The sequence below is a fragment of the Bombyx mandarina genome, chromosome 13 (genome assembly GCF_030267445.1).
Source record: "Bombyx mandarina strain Sakado chromosome 13, ASM3026744v2".
Taxonomy (NCBI): domain Eukaryota; kingdom Metazoa; phylum Arthropoda; class Insecta; order Lepidoptera; family Bombycidae; genus Bombyx; species Bombyx mandarina.
The window spans coordinates 7037111-7060597 of NC_143220.1; the positions used below are offsets into that span (position 1 = coordinate 7037111).

Genomic DNA, 23487 nt, shown 5'->3' on the forward strand with positions numbered 1-23487 from the left:
CATCGCTAATGCGATCGCCAACCCTTCATTCATTCGTTCATATAATAAATAAACTAAGCTATGCCTCTTATATATTTTAAACTCTATTGCATTTTATTGAAGCTCAATTTCCCGTGACACCGCTCTAATCAAGCTTCACAGACTATGTGAAGTCCGAGATTCACAATGAGATTTGCAAACAAACTGACCGGACTGCGGGACGATCCGTTTGTCTCAAAACAGGGTTTGATTGAGAATAAGAATTGGTTTATGGACAGTGTATCTAATGCGCTGTGATCTAAAAAATATGTTATTTACTCCTAAATTTTTATCCGGCGGTACATTTAAAGTTTAGATCCGTAAACAACGTTAAACAATATTTCTAAAAATGGAAAATATAAAGTACCTAATAAAAATCTTGAAAATATGAAGAAAGAAGTTCCAGGAATCACCACATTCAAACTCAACAAATACTTAATTTCAAATAAAACAACACACATATATATTCGTTTTTAACATGAGTCAAAAGATTATTAATTTCGTGTTCGAGATTAATCTCTTTAAGTCTGTGTATTCGTGGTACGTATAAATAACACAAGAGAATAATGATTTTATATTTAACTTATAGCAACAAAAAACGAGGTTAAATATCTAAAATATAGGAATACACCATATATACTAACTATCATGCAATAGAAAAGGTGCTTGAATAATATTCAATAATAATAACTTCTGAACAAAGGTGCTTGAATAATATTCAATAATAATCTTGGATTTGTCGTTTCCTATAAGCTGCAAAAATGTAAATTCTGAAGACCGGCAATTAATTTAGCAAGCGGTTCATCAGAACATTATATTATTTTATTTTATTATTATAAGCCTTTATTCAGACGCAAAGGATATTTACAAATAATAAACTTAAATTAACGACTCTGCCGAGTCGATGACATCGACAACTTCGTCTGTTTGCCCCATCAGAACATATCGCTGCTCAATTTATAAAATATATCGCAAGATATCGGAGATGTAAGTTAATAAGACGTAATACAAATAAGAGTAAATTATATAACAGTAGAACCATCTCCTTTCGGTTTCCAAAGTTTACCGCACTTAAATGCAAGTATTTGAATATCATAATTTCAAAGTGAAATAGCGCCTGGAACCCTCCACGTAACTCACCGTAAAAACACATCAAGAAAAGCTTTCAACAGAAAAGCTCTACCTCGCTATTTAATCTCGGTAATTGGCCCAAAAGCTTATCAAACTTGTTTCAAAGTTTGCTTATTACGATTTCGCGTATAAGGCCTACGTCCTTACCATTGGTTTCGCGAAATACTAAGAAATACGCTTGTGAACGTTGTATGGAGTTTGGTAATTTCAAAATTTCTGGAAATGTAATAAATAAATAAATGTTTTGTTTATATAACAGTGTTCTTTATGTGCTCTTAAAAAGATACCAGTATAGATACGACCATCTAAGAATGTTTCCAGATATTTGATCTTCTTATTCTTTATATTCTAAGCCTCTATCCATTTTCGATGCTTTAAAGCACTCCAAGACCGGTCACCATACTCGTCGAGGCCGTCGAATATGCCGAAAGGCTCTTCGTGGAACTTAAAGCCCACAAACGCAGCACACTGAGTTTCATCACTTCACGCTGGATCTTCTCAGTGGGCCATGATTCCACTCCGGCTATAGATTCAGTGAAGCACTGTTCTTGCTAGGACAGATGCTGGCAAAACTACAAGTTCGGTGAAACTAGCATAATCCCTCGAGGCTGCTAACAATAGGTAGGAAAAAAATGTATCAGGCTTAATCTTATATATAAAATTCTCGTGTCACAATGTTAGTTACCATACTCCTCTGAAACGTTTTGACCGAATTTTATGAAATTTTATATGCATGTTCAGTAATTCTGAGAATCGGCTACTATCTATGTTTCATACCCCTAAGTGATAAGGGTTGTCCACCCCTAACATTTATTTCTTATTTTTTGGACGTTTTTTTAAAATTATAATGAGGCATTATGTGATTGAATGAGGTTTTGTTATTTTTATATTCCCTCATCGTTCACAGCACTACATGCCTTTTTCACTCATTTACCACATCCTTACACACTTGCAATAATATATTTATTTTTCTACACTAGAAATCATATGGCAAAACAACGTTGGTCGGGTCAGCTAGCTATGTATATAATAGTTCTTTATTCTAACTATCGAGTCTCGTATTAGGGGTAACAGGTAGGCCACTCATGAAATTAAATTGCATTGAACCGCCGGCAGTTCACGGGTCTTCTAAACTTCCTCATTTTTTAAAAGCGCAAACCAAAGATCGTGTTTTGAGAAGAAATTGTAACATAATAATATTATGTAGACTGAGAAGTATGAATATTTTTACTAGTTGTATGTTATATTATGTGTCCTTAAGGGTAGGTACCACCATTCTGCTTATTTTTAAATTAAATAACCATGTACTCCAATACGAAGATGGAAAAGTAGTTGTACAATAAAACAATTTGTGACTAATGCCTCATGTCCTAGAATAGGTGACGGCCCTCATGCTATGATGTCCATGGCCAACGGTAACAACAAAGTACGAAACGGGACGCTAACGCAAGTAAATGAAATGTTTAAACAATAAACTGCGAAATGAGAATCCAAAGAAAAACAATCAACAATGTTTTTATAGATCTATCCATCTAATACTCTTACCATTGTCTAAACAGAGTATGAACTAGCATCCCAGCTTATCGTAAAGGTTGCCATTGCCTACGGATATTAACAGTACCGGGGGTAAGTTTACTTTCAAATTTTGAAAAGGATATCATAACGTCAATTGGTACGCGATTGAAAAGAATTCTTGAAATCCAATTCTGTAGACTATTAAAAGCTTGACAAACCTTAAGAACCGGATATGATCAAATGACACATCTGTAACTTACTCTATGCACGTTCAAGCAACACATATTCCCATATGAAAGAAGACAAAGTTGCCAGACTCGCGTGTACTGTGGTCCGTGGCTAGAGGTACGGTGCTTTTAAAAATATACAATCTTAATATATGCATCAAACTTGACGATAATCGTAATAGTATTTTGATAGTATTCGAAGCTCCGCGTTATACTGAACTTAGTTTAAGCTAAATAAAGATAGAATTGTAAGTGTATGTCCAGCAGTGGATAACTGTGAACTTGTCAGGATAGTGAAGGATTTGCTGTTGGAAGAAAACTCATAAATCAGTTAACCTCACACTTACATTTACATATTTTTTAAAGATTTTACGATCATAAAATCCAAGCAGCTTTTTGCAATACTCACTTTCATAAAGCTGATTGTTTATTTTTCCATAAATTTCATCTCAGCCTCGTGGATATTAATTTTTGGAATCAATAGTACTACAAATTCTATTCTAATCTTATGATATTTTTAGGTTTTAATCGATTGTAAGTTTTACTACTCTGCGCGTAAACTAATAGCAAAATCAAAATTAAAAAAAATATTAAATACATTTTTATTCGTTTTTTTTACATTACATTTAAATACATTTTTATTGCCACGTTCTCGTTGTCTATTTGCTTAAATTTCCAGTAGAAAGAGCTTCCATTCGACAACAGCACCCAATCGTGGAACATAGTTACGATTTTTCAAAATAAAATCCAAAATGGCCGATCGCGACCGTTACTAATTTGACGTGTAACGTCACACGCTATACGGACCTCCCGAACGCTGTTATTAACGAAAAATTAATTGGCCTTTAAAACTAGCGGGCAACCTTTATTTAAAATATATTTTTATTAATACAAAAGAGTCATTGTTTCATGTCGGGGGTCAGGAACTCAATTGAAATATGTACTAACATTTTTTATTCATGAACCGAATATATTGTTTTGTGTGAACAATTAAAAAGTCCAGTTTTACTGATACTGTATTAATTTCTTTCGTGTAATACTAGGTCCTACTCGTGTTACTTTCGGTATTGTATCGGGATAAATCCTCGGATAAAATAATTATGCCTCCTCTTTAGAGATTTTGAGCGCTATATTTCCTCCACAAACGAGGTTTGAGAGTTCCCAGCTGGAGTAACTGTGCCCCATTGCTGATGTTCTTGAGTAAACTACTCAGAAGGCCCACATGCTCCTCAGCCTTTGAAAACAACGTCGTTTGCTTACAGTGGCATTTGCCGCATTTTGAAGACACCGTCAATTGTTTATTTGGTAAATAATATTTCTGCTGGCTTCGCAAATGTTTGCGTCCTGTATAGTACTGATGATTAGGGGCCCGAAACTGCGATACTTTAAGTCAAACATTTTTTTCAGTATGGAAATTAACGACATCTTGTAGCGGATGCCCCTAAACTTAAAGTTAAGGCATTTAATTATGGTATAACTAAACACAGAAAATAAAAAATAATTAAATCATACAAGTCTTTATTTGTTATAGACAAATTGATCAAATTATATCAATTTATGGCTTCTGAAAATTTACAAAATCCTTCATTGGAAATAAAATATAAGTAATATGTTACTGCCATCTACAGTAATAATAATAATAATAATAATAATAATAATAAGCCTTTTATTTCCCATCACCTAAATATTACATGTAAATATTCTCAACCATATATAACTCCCACATTCAGATCCAATTACATTGCCGTTCAATTTTCCTCGACAGGAACCCCTATTTGGGTATAGGCCTCCTCCAGCTTAATCCAATTTTCTCTGTTCCCAGCCTGCCTCATCCACTCCTTCCCGGCGGTGACTATGATATCATCACTCCATCGTTTCATAGGTCGTCCTTTCCTTCTTTTCCCATTAGGCCCTTTCCATTTTGTCACTTCAATTGTCCATCGTTTGTCACTGTAGCGTGCTACGTGGCCAGCCCATCGCCACTTTAATCTTTTACTGAAGTTTAGGACATCAATTAATTTTGTCTTTTTTCGTATAAATTCACTTCTTACTTTATCTTTTATTTTTATTTTTAGAATGCTTCTTTCCATCGCTTTCTGGCAATTAACCATTTTTGTTTTTATGGTGGTGTTGAAAGTCCACGATTGGCAACCATATGTGAGAGTTGGTAAGATGCATGTATCCATAACTGTTTTCTTCAGGTGGAGTGGATAGTCTCCTTTCATTATCTCTTTGAGTGACCAATATTTTTTCCAACTCATATTTATTCTACGTTGTACCTCTTCTTCTTCGCTTCTGTCTTCAAATGATATTTCTTTTCCTAGATATATGTATTTGTTTACGAATTCTAATGTTTTTTCTTCAAGTTTTATTGGATGTTTGACGCTGTTTGTCATTACTTTTGTTTTGTCTTTATTCATTAATAGGCCTACTCTTTTACTTTGTACATTTAGTTGGTTTATCATTTTCTCTAGTTTTCTACTGTTATCAGCTAAGAGGACTATATCATCTGCAAATCTGAGGTGACTCAAGTATTGGTTACATATTTTAAGGCCTTCGTTTTTCCATTTCAGCTCTTCAAAAATGTTATGCAGCACTGCTATAAAGATCTTCGGGGAAAGTGGGTCTCCTTGTCTCACTCCTCTTAGAATAGGTATTTCAGGTCCTCGGTTCTCTAGTTTCACACAACTGGTGCTCTTGTCGTAAATGTTCTTCAAGACATTTTTGTACTTGTCGTGGACCTGACATTTGTCCAGTGCCTCCCAGATGGCGTCATGTGAGATCGTATCAAATGCCTTAGCGTAATCGATAAAACCTATATATATTGGTCTGTTGAACTCCTTGTACTTTTCTATTATTTGCTCCATTACATGAATATGGTCTAATGTTGAAAAACCTGACCGGAACCCCGCTTGTTCTTTTGGTTGTAGGTTTTCAATTTTGCTACTAATTCTGCTTAATAGTATAGAGGTAAAAAGTTTATATATGCTCTGGAGAAGGCTAATTGGTCGGTAGTTGCCTATATCTCGAGGGTCACCTTTTTTATATATCAAAATGATATCTGCTTTCTTCCACTGTTCTGGTATTAATCCCGTGCTTAGAATTTTGGTAAACAAGCATGAAAGTGAACGCGCTAATAAAGTAGTCCCAAATATTAAAGCTTCATTGGATATACCGTCTGGCCCTGGGCTTTTTTCTGACTTTAATTTTTTAATATGCTGTATTACTTCCTTCGTGTTGATCTCTACAGGCTCGTCTTTTACGTATTTACACTCTATGAAATGTTTACTTTTACTTATACTAGTTTTATACTTGCTATTATATAGCGCTTTGTAGAACTCTGTAGCACTATCTATAATATCTTTTCTAGTGTTAGGTCTTGTACTCCTCGACTTTAAATTTTGTATCCAACTTTTGTGAGTATTTAATTGTCTATATGCTCTTTTTGTGCTCCTGTACTGTTTTATGTTTGTTTCTATTATCTGTTTTCTGTAGTTTGCATAGTCTTGTTTAACGGCTTTATTAGTTTTTTTGAATAGCATACTTAGCTCTGCCTTCATTTCCGAAGTTTTTTGTTTTATTTTCAATAGTGTCGAGCGTCTGGTCATTAGTTTTATTGTTGATTGTGTAAGAATTTTGTTTGAATTACTTTGTTCCTCTTTGTGTTCGTTTGTTGATATGCTTTTTTTAATGACGTGTTCTATTTTGTTGTATAGGGTCTGGACATCGTCGTCTTCAAAAGGTTCAAGTTCTTTTATGTTGTTTTCCAAATTTCTAGTGTACATCATTATTTCTTTTTCAGTTTTGAATATATTTGGGGATGATTTGAACGATATCCTACATTTTTTAGTATTTTGTAAAGAATAAGTTGCTCTAACCAGTCTGTGATCGGAACTATACCCTAAGCCGTGCAGTACTTCTATTTTCCTTATACTTTTGGGCTGGTTTGATAGGATATAGTCTAATTCATTCTTTACTTTTCCATTTGGTGATTTCCAAGTCCATTTTCGATTTTGTCTCATTTTAAAATACGTATTCATAATCGACAGTTTGTGTTCGAAGGCAAATTCTATGAGCTTTTCACCTCTTTCGTTTCTTTTTCCATAACCAAATTTACCTAGAATCTTATCTTCTTTTGTTTTAGCTATCCCTACTTTGGCATTGAAGTCTCCCATTAACAGTACATCTCCGCTAGTCTGCGCTTGCGCTTCTTGCAGTGATTCGTAAAATTTTTCCATTTCTTCTTTAGAAGCCTTTTCAGTTGGTGCATACACTTGAATTATTGATATTATCTTTTTGTTGAACTCAAGTTGAAGTATTGCAACTCTTTCAGATAAGCCTGAGAAGCTTAATATATTGTTTTTGTATTCTTTTTTTATCAAAAATCCTACTCCATGCAGGCCAGGTGTTTCTCCTTTGAAGCAGAATATAAAGTCTTGATGCTCTTCGATGCCACTGCCCATTCGTCTAACTTCAGCTAAGCCTAATATATCAATTTTTATTTTTTCTAGTGAGTATACTAGTTCTATATATCTTGTTGTGGATGCTAACGATCTTACGTTAAATGTTCCAATTTGTAGTGATTTTTGAGGTAGTGTTTTGTTTACTGGAGGGTTATGGTCATTTTCCCCCACGGGGACCAGCCGGCTTGGGGGAGTGTTTTTCTTGGTTGTTTTTTGCAGGTTTGTATTAAAATGATTGTTATTATTCCGGTTTCGAGTGTACGGTGATTGCTATACATTTGTTTTCTCTCTTAATGAGTTTGATTTTACGCGTGCCATGTATTCGTACGCATTAGTTGTGTTTACTTTTTTCGGAGCTACGTACAATTCATTTTCTTTTTGTGGTGTGCTGATATTGGGCGGAGAAGGTGGGTCTCTTTTCCTTTTTTCTCGATTAGCATCCGTTTGGCTCTTGATTATTAGTTTATCTAATTTTAAGTATGCTATGTTACCCTTCCTTCGTTCCTCTTCAAGTTTTGGTTGTAATGTTTTGCGTGCTTCTAATATTTCTTTAGTATAATCTTCCTTCACATAAATACCCTGGGGTATTTTATGTTTCGATCTCATTATTTCCATTTTTCTCCAGTACGATACAAGGGATATCAAAATAGGTCGAGGCGTATTTTTTATTTTTCCAATTCTATAGGTATTCATAATTTCGTGCTCTTGTATGTTTAATCCAAGATGACAATTAAGTTTTTCAGATATGTATTTTACCAAACTTAACTCTTCTTGTTTGTCTTCCTTTATTCCAAAGAGTAGTATGTTAGTTTTCTTTTTAGCCATTTCCAGACCTTTAATTTTCTCCTTAAGTTCTTTGACTGAATTTTTAAGTTGTTTGTTTTCGTCATCTATCTTTTTAAATCGCTCATTAATTTGTTGCACAACATTTTTGGTTACAGCTTCTGTTATAGTGATAGTCTGCTGTTTCATTTGCTCTTGAATTTTTTCTAATAATTTTTGCATTTGATTATCCATTTTCAGTGAAAATTTTTATTTAACGTTTTTAGTAAATAGTTTTAAGATGATTCTGGTATAATTTTAGAGTAGATCTGTCAACCCCGACTGTATAGTAACTTATTGATTTCATAAAGTGGCAACACTTAAATTCTTATGTATCGATATTATTTCTTTAAGTTGCCTAGCTTGAATGTAAATTGTTAGATTGTCTGTGGTTTAAACTGTGACTTACTTCACTCTGTATTTGTCATAATAAATACCCTCAAAATAAAAATATTAAAGTAATAATCTCAAGAGGTTATTTCTTCATTTCTCATTGTTAGATTGCACATTAACACTGTTCACAAACTTTCTTGATTTATTTTTGTATAAAGTATCTTCTATTATCTTGATTTGTGACTTTTTACACTTGATATATATGAGTATTAAGGTAAAACTTGATATTATTTTAAGAGCAAACGAGTACACGTCTATATTATTCTGTCACCGCCGACATATCGCCATCTACAGTAGCAATGAGAAATTAATTGAAGCGAAGCCATCTAGTGGCCGACGCCCGTAAACATTTTTGTTGAGAGCTTAAGTTACTTATCTATAACTAAATTATGTGTGTTATCTATGCTGATGATTTTTAAATACCTACAGCAGCTAAGTTACTATTAAATACGATCAAACAGACAATCTTACTGGTCGAAATAATAAATGCAGTTGTATTTTGCTTTTTCGGAATGTTAATGTTAAATAAATGCAATAAAAACGTCATTAGTCTATTTTATTTATGTTCGCGTTTAAGATCCGTGAGCGCATATTGTTTCCTTCATTTTGTAGGTCGATGTAATTGGTCATAGTGAAACTTCAGGAACGCCGTTCGCTCCCTTTGTCTTTTGTCTACGAAACATCAAAAGTGATCGAGACCGCGACAATGTCAGCGCAGAACCGACACCAATTACAAAGTCTCGCCCGATTCAAAGTGCCTAATGGAAATTTAAATACTTGCTTCCGTGAGCGGCGTACAATGGGCGGCTGTGACATCCCTAATTGGCAGTATTTTTTTGGGTTCCCCGAATCACCATGAAACTCAGTTTCGAAAACTATTTTAGATTTGAACTCAAAAAGGAGTCATAAGTTTTTGAAGCCTCCTTAGCACAGTTGTCATTTTAAACTCGATGGAACGGCAATAAGCACTTGGAATATGGATATAACAATACTTCTCAAGGACTAACTTCATTCGCGTGTGAATTGCACACAGTCCGTTTTCCATTCAGTTTACCTAAAATTATAAATCTATTGGGAAAATTGTCTATTTTTAGTAATAATCTCATCAATGCCTTTCATTTGCGAAAACTGTTACTATTGTGTGAATTCAACTTAGTAAGACAGACAGATCACTTGCTGATTATCGCAAAAAGTGCCGCTTCATCAGACTACACCACCATAAACTTATGATTCAACGTGATGTTTCTAAGATTGTCATTTCTATTTCAGGAAATTAATTTAAAGAAAATTACAATCAATTTCATACGACAAACTACGTTAAGTAAGATTAATAAAGTTAATAGATTCTATTGATCCTTGTATTATTCAATTACGTTGGTCAGCATGTTACACTTTGCATCCTAGATTCATTCGCGAAACAGCTGCTCTTGAGTTGTTAGGTCTCCTTTAGCTGTTAGCAAATCCCATCCCTCCTGGCTGAGCTTGCTGGCTGCCTGGCTGCTCAGTCTATTCTGGTGAAACTGGAAAGGCCTTCGGGCCACCAAAAAATACTTTGCATCGTCTGCGAACCATATCGTGTGGCGATTCCTCTTAACTTGTATGTAAACTGTTTCTCGTACTTTACTTAGCAAACCCAAGAAAACTATTTACAAGTAAAGAAATACCCAATATATGTACAGAACCCAATACAGCAAGCTAGCAAAGTTGGTGGGTTTTTTCACTCTTTTTTTCTAGTATAAAGTGTAAAATTGGCCATTGTACGAGACCAATCACGTGGACACGCTCGTCTCTTGTTAAGCTAAAAACGCTTTGTGCTACACGTCCCCGTGAAATTGTAACTTCAGTTTACTTCAGGGATATGAACACCGCATGGTATTTGATCTGATACCTGTATTTTAGCATTTAACTATTATACATATTCGTACTCGTATTACGAGTTTTCATTCGAAGTAAAGAAGTTTATGTTTATCTAACAATTTTTTACGGGATGGGATTTTTCGATCTGAGAAGTTATAATTTTAACACAGACAAGCAATTGATAGCTCAATTGAGCTATGTTAAAACTATAATCTCCTTTCGGTTTAGTAATGACGGCTCATTACAAAGTGATTGTTGCCACTCTCAATATACGATTCCAAATCTGAGCTGTATTGAAAAAATTGCTGTCTAATCCCGAAAATTGGAATAGGTGCCTGCTTCGCAAAATAAATAAACGCATCTTTCGTTTTTATTAACCTATATTCTTAGTGGAATGTTTCTAACTTTATTGTGAAATGCTTACTAAGTATAGCATATCTTTTAAAGCTTCTGGAATCGATGTTAAAGATTATTTTATAATGCAGATTTTTTAGCAGAAAAGCTGGATGGACCGACCCTGGATAGGTTCATCAAGTTTTCATGCTCTACAAGCCCTTGAGGAGGCTGCTAGAGACAGAATTGATAACTTAGATTTACTTAAATACTAACATACTTCTCAAGTTATTTGTAATACTAACACATTGTAAGACTAAGATGTCTCGAAATAAAAGATTTTTATTTTTTATTTAATAGAATGACATCTAATTTGATATATCTTATTTCTTTTTTTTCATTCACGTCAATTTCGATGCTAGTTTGTGCCAACACCTCTAGTTCGTGTAATCAAAGCCAATATAATAAAACTTCTATACAATACCCGATAACCCTACACAATACATTCTCCCGCACTGTTTAGATTCCATTATAGATAGAGTGATAATCCCGTATTAGTTTTAATGAAACTGCCAATCAATAATATAAATAATTCTGTTAATTCTGTTATCGGTGATCTTAATAAAAACAGCAGAAGGAAATTTCTGTAAACAAGTATTAGCTTTCTTTTTTCATATTAGTAACTAAAAACTGAAATATACTGAAAAATCTTACAGTAGTCTTCATTACTACTAAGCGAGCACTAGCCATTAAATTTTTACTATGGATATAGACATTGAGACACTCGGTTCTAAATGCTGCATAAATATGAAGTTGGATTGGTATGGGCCTTATAGTATGAAGTCTACTGTGGGCATACATTTATTCTCTGACGGATACCGACAGATTCAATTTCTCGTATAGTCATGTCTCCAGCCTTGTGGTGAGCAGTTGCCAGTCTAGCTCAGAAGCCAAATTTCTCATGCTTGAGTGACTGTGCAACTGGATGTCTGTCCAGTGACCGCTTTTGTTTACACATGTGAATGCTCTACATCAAGTGTGGACCAAACTGTGATACTGCCCATTATATCACTGATACGAACGGGTAAATGACACTAAGCAATATAACATCAAGATACCGCCGAAACTTTTTTTTTTTTTTTATTGCTTTGATGTGTGGACGAGCTCCTAGCCCACCTGGTGTTAAGTGGTTACTGGAGCCCATAGACATCTACAACGTAAATGCGCCACACACCTTGAGATATAGTTCTAAGGTCTCAGTATAGTCACAACGGCTGCCCCACCCTTCAAACCGAAACGCATTACTGCTTCACGGCAGAAATAGGCGGGGCGGTGGTACCTACCCGTGCGGACTCAAAAAGACTCAACTAAATCCTCTGTGTCTACTTTAAGTGCATAAAACACAGTCATCCAATGATGAACTTCGAAGAAATAAAGATTACTTGAACTCTCGAAATATCCTAAAACACATGGGGTGTGGAAATCAACGGGTAAAACGTTGGCAAACACAGACGAGTCTGCCCTTTGAGGTGCAGTAATGCAATTTAAAAGATGCGTTTCACGCTTTCGAAGCTTGAATTGAAGCTAATAAACCAAAGTAGTTGATATAATTTATTAGATTGTATATAAATTTTAATGATGAATCAATCGATGATGAGGTGTATTGATTTTAAGACTATAAATGATCATATGACTATAAATGATGATATCACTCCATATTATTATTCTTCATAAAAATAAGAATATAAATAAAAATAAGATATGACTTAAAGGTCTTAGTTACCAGGTCATAAAATCCCTTAAAAAAATTATCTATACAGGGTAATTACAAAGAATATTGAAAGTGAAAATAAATAGATAAAATCTTTTGTGTAATTTGGAAGCTCTTGGTCTACTCAGAGACACGTAGACCAGCAGTCTTACTGGTGTGAAATGAACAGCGTTGCTTATAAAACTCAACAAAGCCCGAGAAACAGCAAAATCACGGATAAAATATATTTTATTGCATATTTACTAAAAACAGTTACTACAATCTCGAATCAATTATGAAGGAACAGTAGTACCAGAAATCAGCTTACTCGCTTATTACGTATAATTGTAGGGGTCGAATTGGAGGGATGGACAGAAGGACGGTGTGACCAATCAGGGGTGCGTGACACGTGTCATTTCGCACCCCTTTTTACTCGGATTCTCTCTGAATTATGAGCAGGCAAACGAGCGTTTCCGGTGCAATATTTAAACGCCGAGATACTTAAAAAACATCCACCACGCGGATAACGCTGTTTTTGGACATGAGGTATTATCATCAATCAAATAGATTTGAGAAATACCTTACTGTTATGATTGCTCTCGCCAGATATAGTCCTGTAAAAACCTATGCTATAATATCGTATTAATTATTCAGTAGTTACTTGAGCCTTTGGGCATATTAACGTAAATTCTGAAGTTCACCTTGAGATATGAGGCTAAAGTTTTCTTTTTCTTAAAACACAATGTTTTTCGTAGTCCTGTAGCTACTACAGCGGTATTCGTCTGCGATTAGAAGGAAATCAAACAAGAACCTGAATTGTGGTAATAATAATTCCAACAAACCTAGAACACACAAACAAGAGACACTAGAAGTACGTACAAGAATTAGATAGTCTGTGCTGCGAATAAAAACCCGTTCGATGAAATATCTCTCATTTATTATAACAAACAATCAAAACCAAGTTCCGTTAATTGTTTATTTACGGTATTAAAAATTAGTACTGGGCATTTCATTCAACAACTGGTTACCGTAGCCCATAGACATCTACAACGTAAATGCCGCCACCCACCTTGGGATATGAGTTCTAAGGTCTATAGTATAGTCACAATGGCTGCCGCACCCTTCAAACCAAAACGCATTACTGCTTCACGGATAACATAGGCAGGGCGGTAGTACCTACCCGTGCGGACTCATAAGAGGTCCTACCACCAGTAAACAAGAGGTCCTACCACCAGTAAACAACTCGTTATGATTGTAATCGTTATGCATTAAATTGTTTTGTAATGACGTAAAAGGGCCTGCATGATCCATAGATGTTTCGAGTACATCTAGACTTCAATTGAAACGCTATTTCTCAGCTCTATTAGACCAATTGAAAATGTAAAAAAGCTGCTTTCAAAGCGCTCGTCTGCTATCCCATCAGCCTCGTGGGACGTCACGCCAGCACATTGCATGTGACGGATTAACATTATCATTTGACACTGCATTTATTTAACTGGCAACACTGAACGTGAATGTAACTCCACATACATACATACTATATACGAGATTTGTTTTTGATACTTTATCAAAAACAAATGGTCGGATCTTCATTTTGTGCAAAGTACCTTTCTTATTTATGAAACTGTTATTCGTTACTATTTTTTGTCTCTTTCTTCAGGGCTCAACCTCATAAACAGGTTTTTAAGGTAGTGTTTGTCCAACAATTGAGGTTCGACACTTCTTTATTACAATATGGTCATTGACAACGCAAGATATGCATTCCATTTACGTATATATATTATTTTTATTATAAACAAATTAGAAATTAAAACTGACTGTTTCAAAATGTGTACAACATGTATTTGTTCATATTACTAAAGTTCGTCAACATCTCCTAAATAAACAAAAAAAAGTAAATCATTATCTAAATAACGGAGGAACATTCGAGTAAGTACTACAATTGACAAAGACAGACAGCAGTTAACAGACAGACAGCAGTTAACAATTTTACCTTTGTCAATTCTTTATACATATTTATATATGAATAAATATTATCCTAAAACGGTCCAAGGGATACGTTCAGTCCATCGATACCAATTCCAGCTTGAAAAGTTCAGACTGTGACTACCTGATCATGTCTGACCATTCACATTTCTGGGAAGGAATATACTAATTAGTGGCTATAAAGATTCCCGTTAGCAAAAGTATCAACTACGGTGCTTCAACCACGAAACACCCAATTATTCCTAGCGCTTCCTACTTAGCAATTTAATTTAACTCCAAAAATGGAATTTTCGAATGAAAACGTACTAAGTTTCAAATTATCCGTACCCAACTAAGCATCAGAGACCGCCAGCCGGACAGTAGTCGAGGAAGCCTCAAAATCTAGACCTAAATCCTGGCAAAGTCCCATGAGCGACCATAACGTGAACGGACTTCAGGGCGTCCAAGACAAACGACCCCCAAGTTTTATACTCATTGGATGAAATAATTATTGATTTGGCTTCATATTCTAACAGGAGCCACCAGTATAATTTTATTATTATAATATAACTGCACTTTGTCACATTTTTTTTAACTATTTCTATTTGATATAAATTAATTATAATGAAACACTACGTGCTAAATACGTAAAAAATAAGCTTTAATAGTGCACTCTTCCACTGGATTCTTAAGTGCTATTCGTGGATAACTTTGGCTTAAAATATACTTTATAATGTAAAAAACCCTTAATTACAATGAAACTCTTCTATAATTTTCCGAGATGAGATGTTTGCCAAGTAAATTCCCGTGAGCATCGAGATGACGGAATGACAAAAGTGTCATCTTGGTCTGCTACAAATTGAACAGAATAAAACCATAATATAATAACAAATGACAACACGAGCAGTAAGTTTTGTTAATGTAAATACGCAGACGGTGGAAGACCCATTTTCGTCCCTTCGAAATAGTCTGAATACGTAACCGAACGCAACAGCCAGTCGTAAAGTTAAGGAATCGTTGTCTGAATGGCTTCGTGTCTCTACCCTCTTTGTGACCGATGTTTAATTAAACGAGTGATTAAATACTGTACTATAGATATGACTATCGCGAAATTTATATTAAACAGTCGTCGTGGCCTAAAGGATGGGACGTCCCGTGCATTCGCATATAGTGATGAGACGGTGTTCAAATCCCGCAGGCGGGTTCCAATTTTTCTAATGAAATCGTACTTAACAAATCTTCACTATTGACTTACACGGTGATGTAATAACATCGTGTAATAAAAATCAAACTCGCAAAATTATTATTTGCGTAATTTCTGGTGGTAGGACCTCTTGTGAGTCCGCACGGGTAGGTACCACCGCCCCGCCTATTTCTGCCGTAAAGCAGTAATGCGTTTCGGTTTGAAGGGTGGAGCAGCCGTTGTAACTATACTGAGACCTTGGAACTTATATCTCAAGGTGTGTGGCGCATTAACGTTGTAGATGTCTATGAGCTCCAGTAACCACTTAACACCAGGTGGGCTGTGAGCTCGTCCACACATCTAGGCAAAAAAAAAAATTTTCGATTTCTTCTATTTTAAATATTACATACCAAACAGTAAATTGCAATCCTCTGAAGACCTAGTAAAGCTTGTCACTTCAGGGTTATTCCAGCTAAGCTTGGACGGTTAGGTGAGCTCACGGGGTCAAGAATTTCCTAAAACTAGCCCTAGCAAGAGCAGCACTTCGCAGAATCTACCAGCGGATCGGAATCGCGACCCACTGAGAAGATCCGGCGAGAAATTCAATGCCCTGTGCCTATGGGCACGTTCGCTCGTCGAACAAGAGAAGAGAAGAAAAGGTCGGTGACCGGTAATTTTATCCTTGGCGTAGATCCAGCGAAAACTGGCCCATCATGTGTTAGGCGGATCTCAGTGTCTGCTTTGCTAGTTTTCGAAATTTCCACAGAAATGTGGACGTACCCACGCACTGACATTTGACAGCCCACTTTTTAAATAGGAAATATATTTATAATATCCACATGATTCTAACGCACAGGCATCTATAATAATAATCCATACAAAATTTATCCGAATGAATTCCATCAAGACGAAACAATCACGAAGGAGTCAGCTAATCAACGGACCGGTTAAATGCGAAGAAAACCGGGTGTACCGGTTCCCATGCCTTCATCCGGATGAGTCCACCCGCCCGGGTAATTAAATGAGACGCCGTCAACCGGACAAAAATTGTCCGGGTATTTTGATATTCAAACCGTATTTGGCGTTTTGGGTTTAAGCTGACTTAAACTTAAATCTGATTTTAGGGTTCGGTAATGGAAGTTCTGAACCAGTTTCGAATAGGGGAAGATTTTCATTTCGTCTTATCTGTAATGTTTTATATAAGAAGTTCATAAACAATGTTTTCAAAGTTTCTACTTATTTGAAGTGCTTCCCATTTTAAAGGTCGGCAGCTAGTACCTAGCTTAAACTTATTCCAACCAGGTGGTCTGTAAGGAAGTGGCATTAATTTTACAACATCTGTAACCTCTTACAACTGCTCTGCTTTTCTTATCGACGATCGAGAATTGATTTATATACTTCCTCATAAGTTACCATTAGTTAGTCGACGGAAGGATCGAAATGACATGTAAACGATTCAGTAAGATACGTTGTGTTGTTAAAATGGTATCATATCGTCAACAGTCCAAATACGAATCCTCAAGTTCTTCGGACACATCACTCGTAATGAGGACTCCATTGAGCGGTTGGTGGTGCAAAGCAAAGTCGAGGGCAAAAGATCTCCCGGACGATCTCCAACACGATAGACCGACCTCACAAAATCTGTGACTCACTGCAACATAAATGACTGGTCTCTCGCTGCGAAACGAATTTGCGGTAGGCAGCGGCTTGGCTCTGCCCCTGGCATTGCTGAAGTCCATGGGCGACGGTAACCACTCACCATCAGGTGGGCCGTATGCCCGTCTGCCTACAAAGGCAATAAAAAAAAAAAAAAAAACGTCGTGTCATATGGCGTCGCATCCCGAGAGCATCGGTATCGCGGAATCCGACTGATGCATGACCACGACCACTCTGTCAAGAGTGTACGACTAGAAAGAAGAATCAGTTTTTGGTGATAGTAAATTAAACAGCTCTTCTCGACATGCTAAGGCTCCGCACAGAATTGTTGCTGTTTATCAGTTTTCCAGAACTATCACCGAATCTTAATCTTTCAAAGACTACATATTGACTATTTGCAGTAGGTATACTGGGTATAAAAATAAGCTAATTTACCATGGCGCGAGGGTGTTAAAACCTCGTCTAACATATTCCAATTAGTCAAAACCTGTACCGTAAAGTCTAAATTACCATCGCAATAATGAGGACCATGTAAAATAGCGTATAGAGTGGTCGAGTGTGCGCTGACGCGGCAAATTTGATCGCGCGGTTACGGCATAACGGATGCGTTTAGTAATCGATGTACAGGGTGTTGGTTTTGTATTAAAAAGTTATGACCCGGCGGCGTCATGTGTCAATCTAGACGTCGCGGATAAAATATGAAACAATTGTTTTCGTTACACTCTTATCTACGTAACTTTGAACACTCTCAAAGGTAAATATGAGTTTTAATTCTGTCGAAAAAAGACAATATGTATGCATGATGATATAGAAAAATTAGATATAATGCAATTAAATGTTCGTCATGTAAAGATACCCTGGCGGTAATACCATATCAATAGACACCTAAGCTATGATGACAAAAATACCGAAGACACATTTTACATATTCACAATGCTCCATTTACAACTATGTATGTATTGTGCTCACAACTGATGAAGTGGTTCATAAACTCTTTTGCCTGAATCCTCTTCCTCCGTTATTCGTGCTGATCACTGTTTATAGTTACCCACGTAAGCGATAATGAAGAAATACAATAAAAATTACAGTTCCATTACAACGAAATAATACTCCAAAATTAAAAGCTTTTTTAAAAGAAAGAGTGCTCCATAAGCATTGTTCCATTAAGCATCACCCTGTATCGGAGCCGACGCGATCCGCGAGCAAAGAAGCATGAAATTGGTTTATTCGCTGGATATCCGATGAATAATTAATATTGTAACATCTCTTCATATGTGCGCTCCCAGATTAAATCCCACCGTATATACATAATATGCGTTAACTGCAGCTTTCAAACTCCAGAGTACATACAGCGTGTTTTATTTTCGACGTGAATTAGTAACTGTACTACAGCTGAGACCTTAGGACTCTTGTCTCAAAGTGGGTGGCGGCATTTACGTTGTAGTTTTCTAGAGGCTCCGTTAACCACTTAGCACCAGGTGGGCCGTGAGGTCGTCCACCCATCTAAGCAATAAAAAAAATGTAAATAAATTATAGCTTAGGTTTCAATTAAGTATCTAAAATATATTCATGACTTTTGCGATGATAGTGCAAGATCGAGTAATGAATTGAAACCGCATTTCGTCTCACCAGAGTCCGCCCGTGAATTTACCAAAAGTTGGCGTTCAAATTCGCAATTGAGTATTGACATTTTTTTGTTGATGTACACTATTATTTTGACATTGTAGAAAACTAACATCTATAGTGTATGTACATAAATACTGTAGTAGGTAAAAAGGAGCCTATTATATATGTATTTTCGGATATTTTAATTTTGAACTTAACAATACTTAACGACGCCAAAGTTAAATTTAAAAATAATACCAAGTTCAAAAAATAAACTGCATATAAAGAATAGCACGTTAAAGTAAAAAAAACTGATTGGGCTGTAAGCTAGACTAGAGGACATTTGATTAGAATTTAACTAAAAGGTCAAACCTATCAAACCTTCATCCTGTCAAATATTCTTTCGTCTTTACTCTCATACAAGTTTACAATTTTAGAAGCAGATACAAAATAAATATGCCAAAAAAAAACAAAAAAGAAAAAAAAACTGGAGGTTTCGCAAAAACCCACGGTCATTCGGTAACGTGCAACCTTATTGTGGTACACTTCATTCACGGTTGTTTGCATAAGAGTTAGTGTATTGCGCAAACGAGCGCTCTGAGATCGTGGTGAATGAATGATAAAAAAATATGTTATTTTTGTACGTTATTACAAAGTGAAGTCGTACACTGTGTGCATTACTAATAAAAATCTTATGTTACGGACGTTTTTTTCCGGTTAGGGTACCCCTCCGCATCGTCACATAAGGAGCTTCGTTCCAAAAACAAGCGGATAAAGGACAATATTATAAATTATAAACATGATGAAACTCGGAAAAAAAAACAAGAAAACTATGGCTTTTTAAGTATTTCTTTGCAACATACATGAGCTTGATTTGCGTCTGATCCATTTATTGGTAAGATAGTGTCCCACTATCTCGTTGGGGCCCTCCCTTTAATTTTTTTTATTGCTTAGATGGGTGGACGAGCTCACAGCCCACCTGGTGTTAAGTGGTTACTGGAGCCCATAGACATATATAACTTAAATGCACCACCCACTTTGAGATATAAGTTCTAAGGTCACAAGTATAGTTACAACGGCTGCCCCTTCAAACCGAAACGCATTACTGCTTCACGGTAGAAATAGACGGGGTGGTGGTACCTACCCGTGCGGACTCACAAGAGGTCCTACCACCAGTAATAAACGTTTCTTTAGCACTGAACGGCCGGTTCGTTCGTTTGTCGTTTATTTCATGTATATGTCGTCTACTTCGTGTATGCCTTTTAGGAAGATATTGAAAATAATGACTGTCCACGTTAATTTTTGTTCCATTTCTTTTCTTTTTTTTTTATTTTCGAATCACCTGTCAAATCTCGGTCTTAGACGTCTAGCTCTTGTAGACCGTATGTCCTGTCAAAGAGGTTGCACGCCACGACAAGCACGTTTTCCCTGCACTTGACTAAGAATGAGAAGCTCTTCCAGACCATGCCTTGGAGACCGCATGATATGTCCGAAAAATCTGAGTGTTTGATCTTGGCAAATATTGCAGAGCTGCCTTGTTATGTGAAGTTATTTAATAAGATAAATCTATAGAGTCAATGAGTACAGATCGTTCTTGCATAGTCGCCTCTGTATCCTATCCTGCGTGAACCCTGCGAGTAACTAAAATGAATTGAATCTCACAAAATTGGTGCGATAAACTTCAAAATTAATATAAGTTTATTCATATTTTATCTCACACAATCCTGAAAGGATTTCTAAAACGTACTTAATAAAATTATATTTACACATCCAATATAAAGAGTATAGATATGGCAACTATCATCAAAACTATTTTTGAAAAGCAGTGTTTAGTTATGGCGGAACTGTAGACGAGAAATCAATTCCTCTTAAATTTTTGAGATGAAAATACGATATACATGTACAAAAATAAAATTAATCGATGACATCACATTGCCATATATAAAACTAATAAAATATGATTATGATTACTTTTACGGCTTACTTTCGCCTTTAATATAATTTATATTTATTTGGGTTATTCGTAAATCAAGGTTATAAGCTAAATGTACTTTGAATAATATCTTCGACATGTGAAAGAAACAAAATATTCATTGAACAGATGAGTGATAGTATAAAATACCACATCCAAAATAAATTTTCTCATTGGCAACATTAATACGCATAACCAAACAAGAAATTAATAAGACCTTAAACAATATTTAAGGGTATATAGCGTCGGTTTAACGCCGGCCACCCCTGATTGCCTGCAATATTTTAATTAACTCGACAGCAGAAAACTGCTTCAAGTTACAGATGAAATTACATTTTCTATCGGCTCCGAGAGAGAATGCGGTTCGCCGAAGGGTTTGTTTTAAGAAACTTTTGAATATTCGCTTCATATTTTAATGGATGAAAGTTTTCAGATTGCTTCAGAATTTAATTTAGTTTCTGATATTGTGGCCGATTAGAAAAATATTTCTATAGAACGTAGTACTTGGTCTAGTAGTAACTTATCTGATCATCTGTAATAAAAATTATATTATTTTGCTTGGGAACCAGTGAAATTGAGCCACGCCGGTAATCACAATTGTCAAATTCATAAAAGACTTTCCTTTATTAAAAAATCTTAACTAGGTTGTACTATAACTTTACAATAACATTTACAACTGACAATGGTTGATCTCAGCATTTGTCATGATTTTATATAGACTACGAAATATACAGTATAGTCACAGAAAATGTGCCTTCTTATTACCTAAGATAGAGTACGAAATTGTTCACGTTTAATTTTACGATTACCGGTATTAAAATAATGTAACACCGGTAAGAGTAACGTCATCTATCGCCGAATAGTCGAACGAATATCGAAGGATAGTAGTATCTAGAATACTCAAGAAATACAACGCCATCTATTATCAGATAGCGGAAACACAATACTCGATTTGTGTGAATATTCTCGATAATTGGTGTGGTATAGGCTATAAAAGCGTTGCCAGTAATCGGAACAACTCGAAGCGAAACAGCGAACGGATCACCTGAAGCGAAGCGGAAGAAGTGAATTGGAAATTTTAAGGTGTTCTGTGTGTGATCTATGTGATAAATACAGTTTTAAGTTGTACTTTGTTGGAACATTTATTTATCCCGAGCCCCAGCGCTTAACAATAAATATCGGCGTAAAATACTTAAGATCTGCATTTCCAATCATTTCTATTAAAATTTAATTTGGTCTAGATACGAAAATAAACGACAAATAATAGCACACAATATTTCCTATTCAAATTCGTTTGAGGGAACGATGAAAAATCGAATGAAAATCGTTCTCCTTATAGTTAAAGGTTATTTGGAAGGTGACAATATTATTCGAGCCGAAATTGGGGATCTGCCGCATTTATTAAAGCGAAAACCAGCAACAAAGGGATGATATTGAATTGTAAGAAAAAGATACGCGGACGTGTTAAGCTATTGTGGATACGGCAGTTTTATTGAAGTTTTTTGTTACGTTTTATGTTATTATGTTTTCGATATGTGTACGTGTACTAAGTGTATAGTGTCTAAAACAGTTCCTTAAAATTTATTTTTGTCTAATAAATGCTTGATCGCAAATCACAAATTACAGATCGGAAATCATAAATTACTTTATTCTTAACAATTGTAAAACAGCCCATATGTCAAATATGTTGTGTGGTATTTAGTTATTTTATTTACCAAATTAATATTTGTTAATGAATTTATATTTTCAATAAATTTCATTTTAATGAAAAACTTTTCATGATTAAAAATGATTTCAAGAGTAACAGTGTCTAAAAATGTCACAGTCTAAAAATTATAATCTATAACTATTTTTTTTCCAAACTTTTCGAAGCAAAAATATCTTGATCAAGCTATAAACTTATCTTATTACTAATTACTTCTACATCCATAACCCATACATCCCATAGAATAAATGTATAAAAATGGCCATAGTCCGTTTTTTAATGTGTTATGATATGAAGCAAAAATACTACTATTTTTTCTGTTTTAGGAATCTATTGACAAACAATTGTTTTATCAAATATAAAACGAATATAAATGTTAGGGCGCACATATTTTCTAAATATTACCCACGTTACGATCTAATCGAATTTCAAAATATCACATCCATTAAGCACGGGAGGTTTCGTTGCTCGTCGTGACAGTTCGCAGTAGGCTGCGAGGGTCGGGCGGTAGGTGACACGCACAAAGAACCTCCAACTTCTTTCATTGTAGATTAAATTCTTTGCTTCCCGCACACCTAGCTTCAAAACTATTTTACACTGAAAGATATGATATAATAAGAAAAAAAGTATAAAAAATCTGTCAGAGCTTTGTAACTCGATTCCACTAAGTACTGTCATAATAATAAATAAAATCACCCTTACTTGGAAAATAGAAAAGAGCTATTATATTGTTGTATAAAGTTTCGTTAGCCTGTAGTAAAACGTAATGTACGTGCTATTAATGAAATTTTGTACTCATTCGTTATCTACAAAAATTTTAAATTCAGATCGCTCCTGATTTTTTTCTTGAAGTACTTCAAATTCCTAACATATATACGTGCTATGTGAAGGT

General features: G+C 35.3%; 2 protein-coding genes across 2 annotated transcripts; both read right to left on the minus strand.

The window, feature by feature from the left end:
- Positions 1-4639: 4639 nt before the first annotated feature.
- Positions 4640-7354, minus strand: LOC114240889 (uncharacterized). The gene is made up of 2 exons (XM_089732528.1): positions 6541-7354; positions 4640-5787 (listed from the first exon to the last, which is right to left on the minus strand). Exons 1-2 carry the CDS (start codon positions 7352-7354, stop codon positions 4640-4642), a joined length of 1962 nt encoding a protein of 653 aa, XP_089588654.1.
- A 270-nt stretch (positions 7355-7624) lies between these two features.
- Positions 7625-8371, minus strand: LOC149501607 (uncharacterized). Its single transcript, XM_089732530.1, has one exon. It carries the CDS (start codon positions 8369-8371, stop codon positions 7625-7627), a length of 747 nt encoding a protein of 248 aa, XP_089588656.1.
- Positions 8372-23487: the final 15116 nt, after the last annotated feature.

Coding starts and splice junctions, on each gene's coding strand:
- LOC149501607 (XM_089732530.1), bottom strand. CDS start 8,371: ATGGATAATCAAATGCAAAAATTATTAGAAAAAATTCAAGAGCAAATG.
- LOC114240889 (XM_089732528.1), bottom strand. CDS start 7,354: ATGGGCAGTGGCATCGAAGAGCATCAAGACTTTATATTCTGCTTCAAA. Junction 5,788..6,540: donor CGAACACAAAGAGGAACAAA/GTAATTCAAACA, acceptor GGTTCCGGTCAG/GTTTTTCAACATTAGACCAT.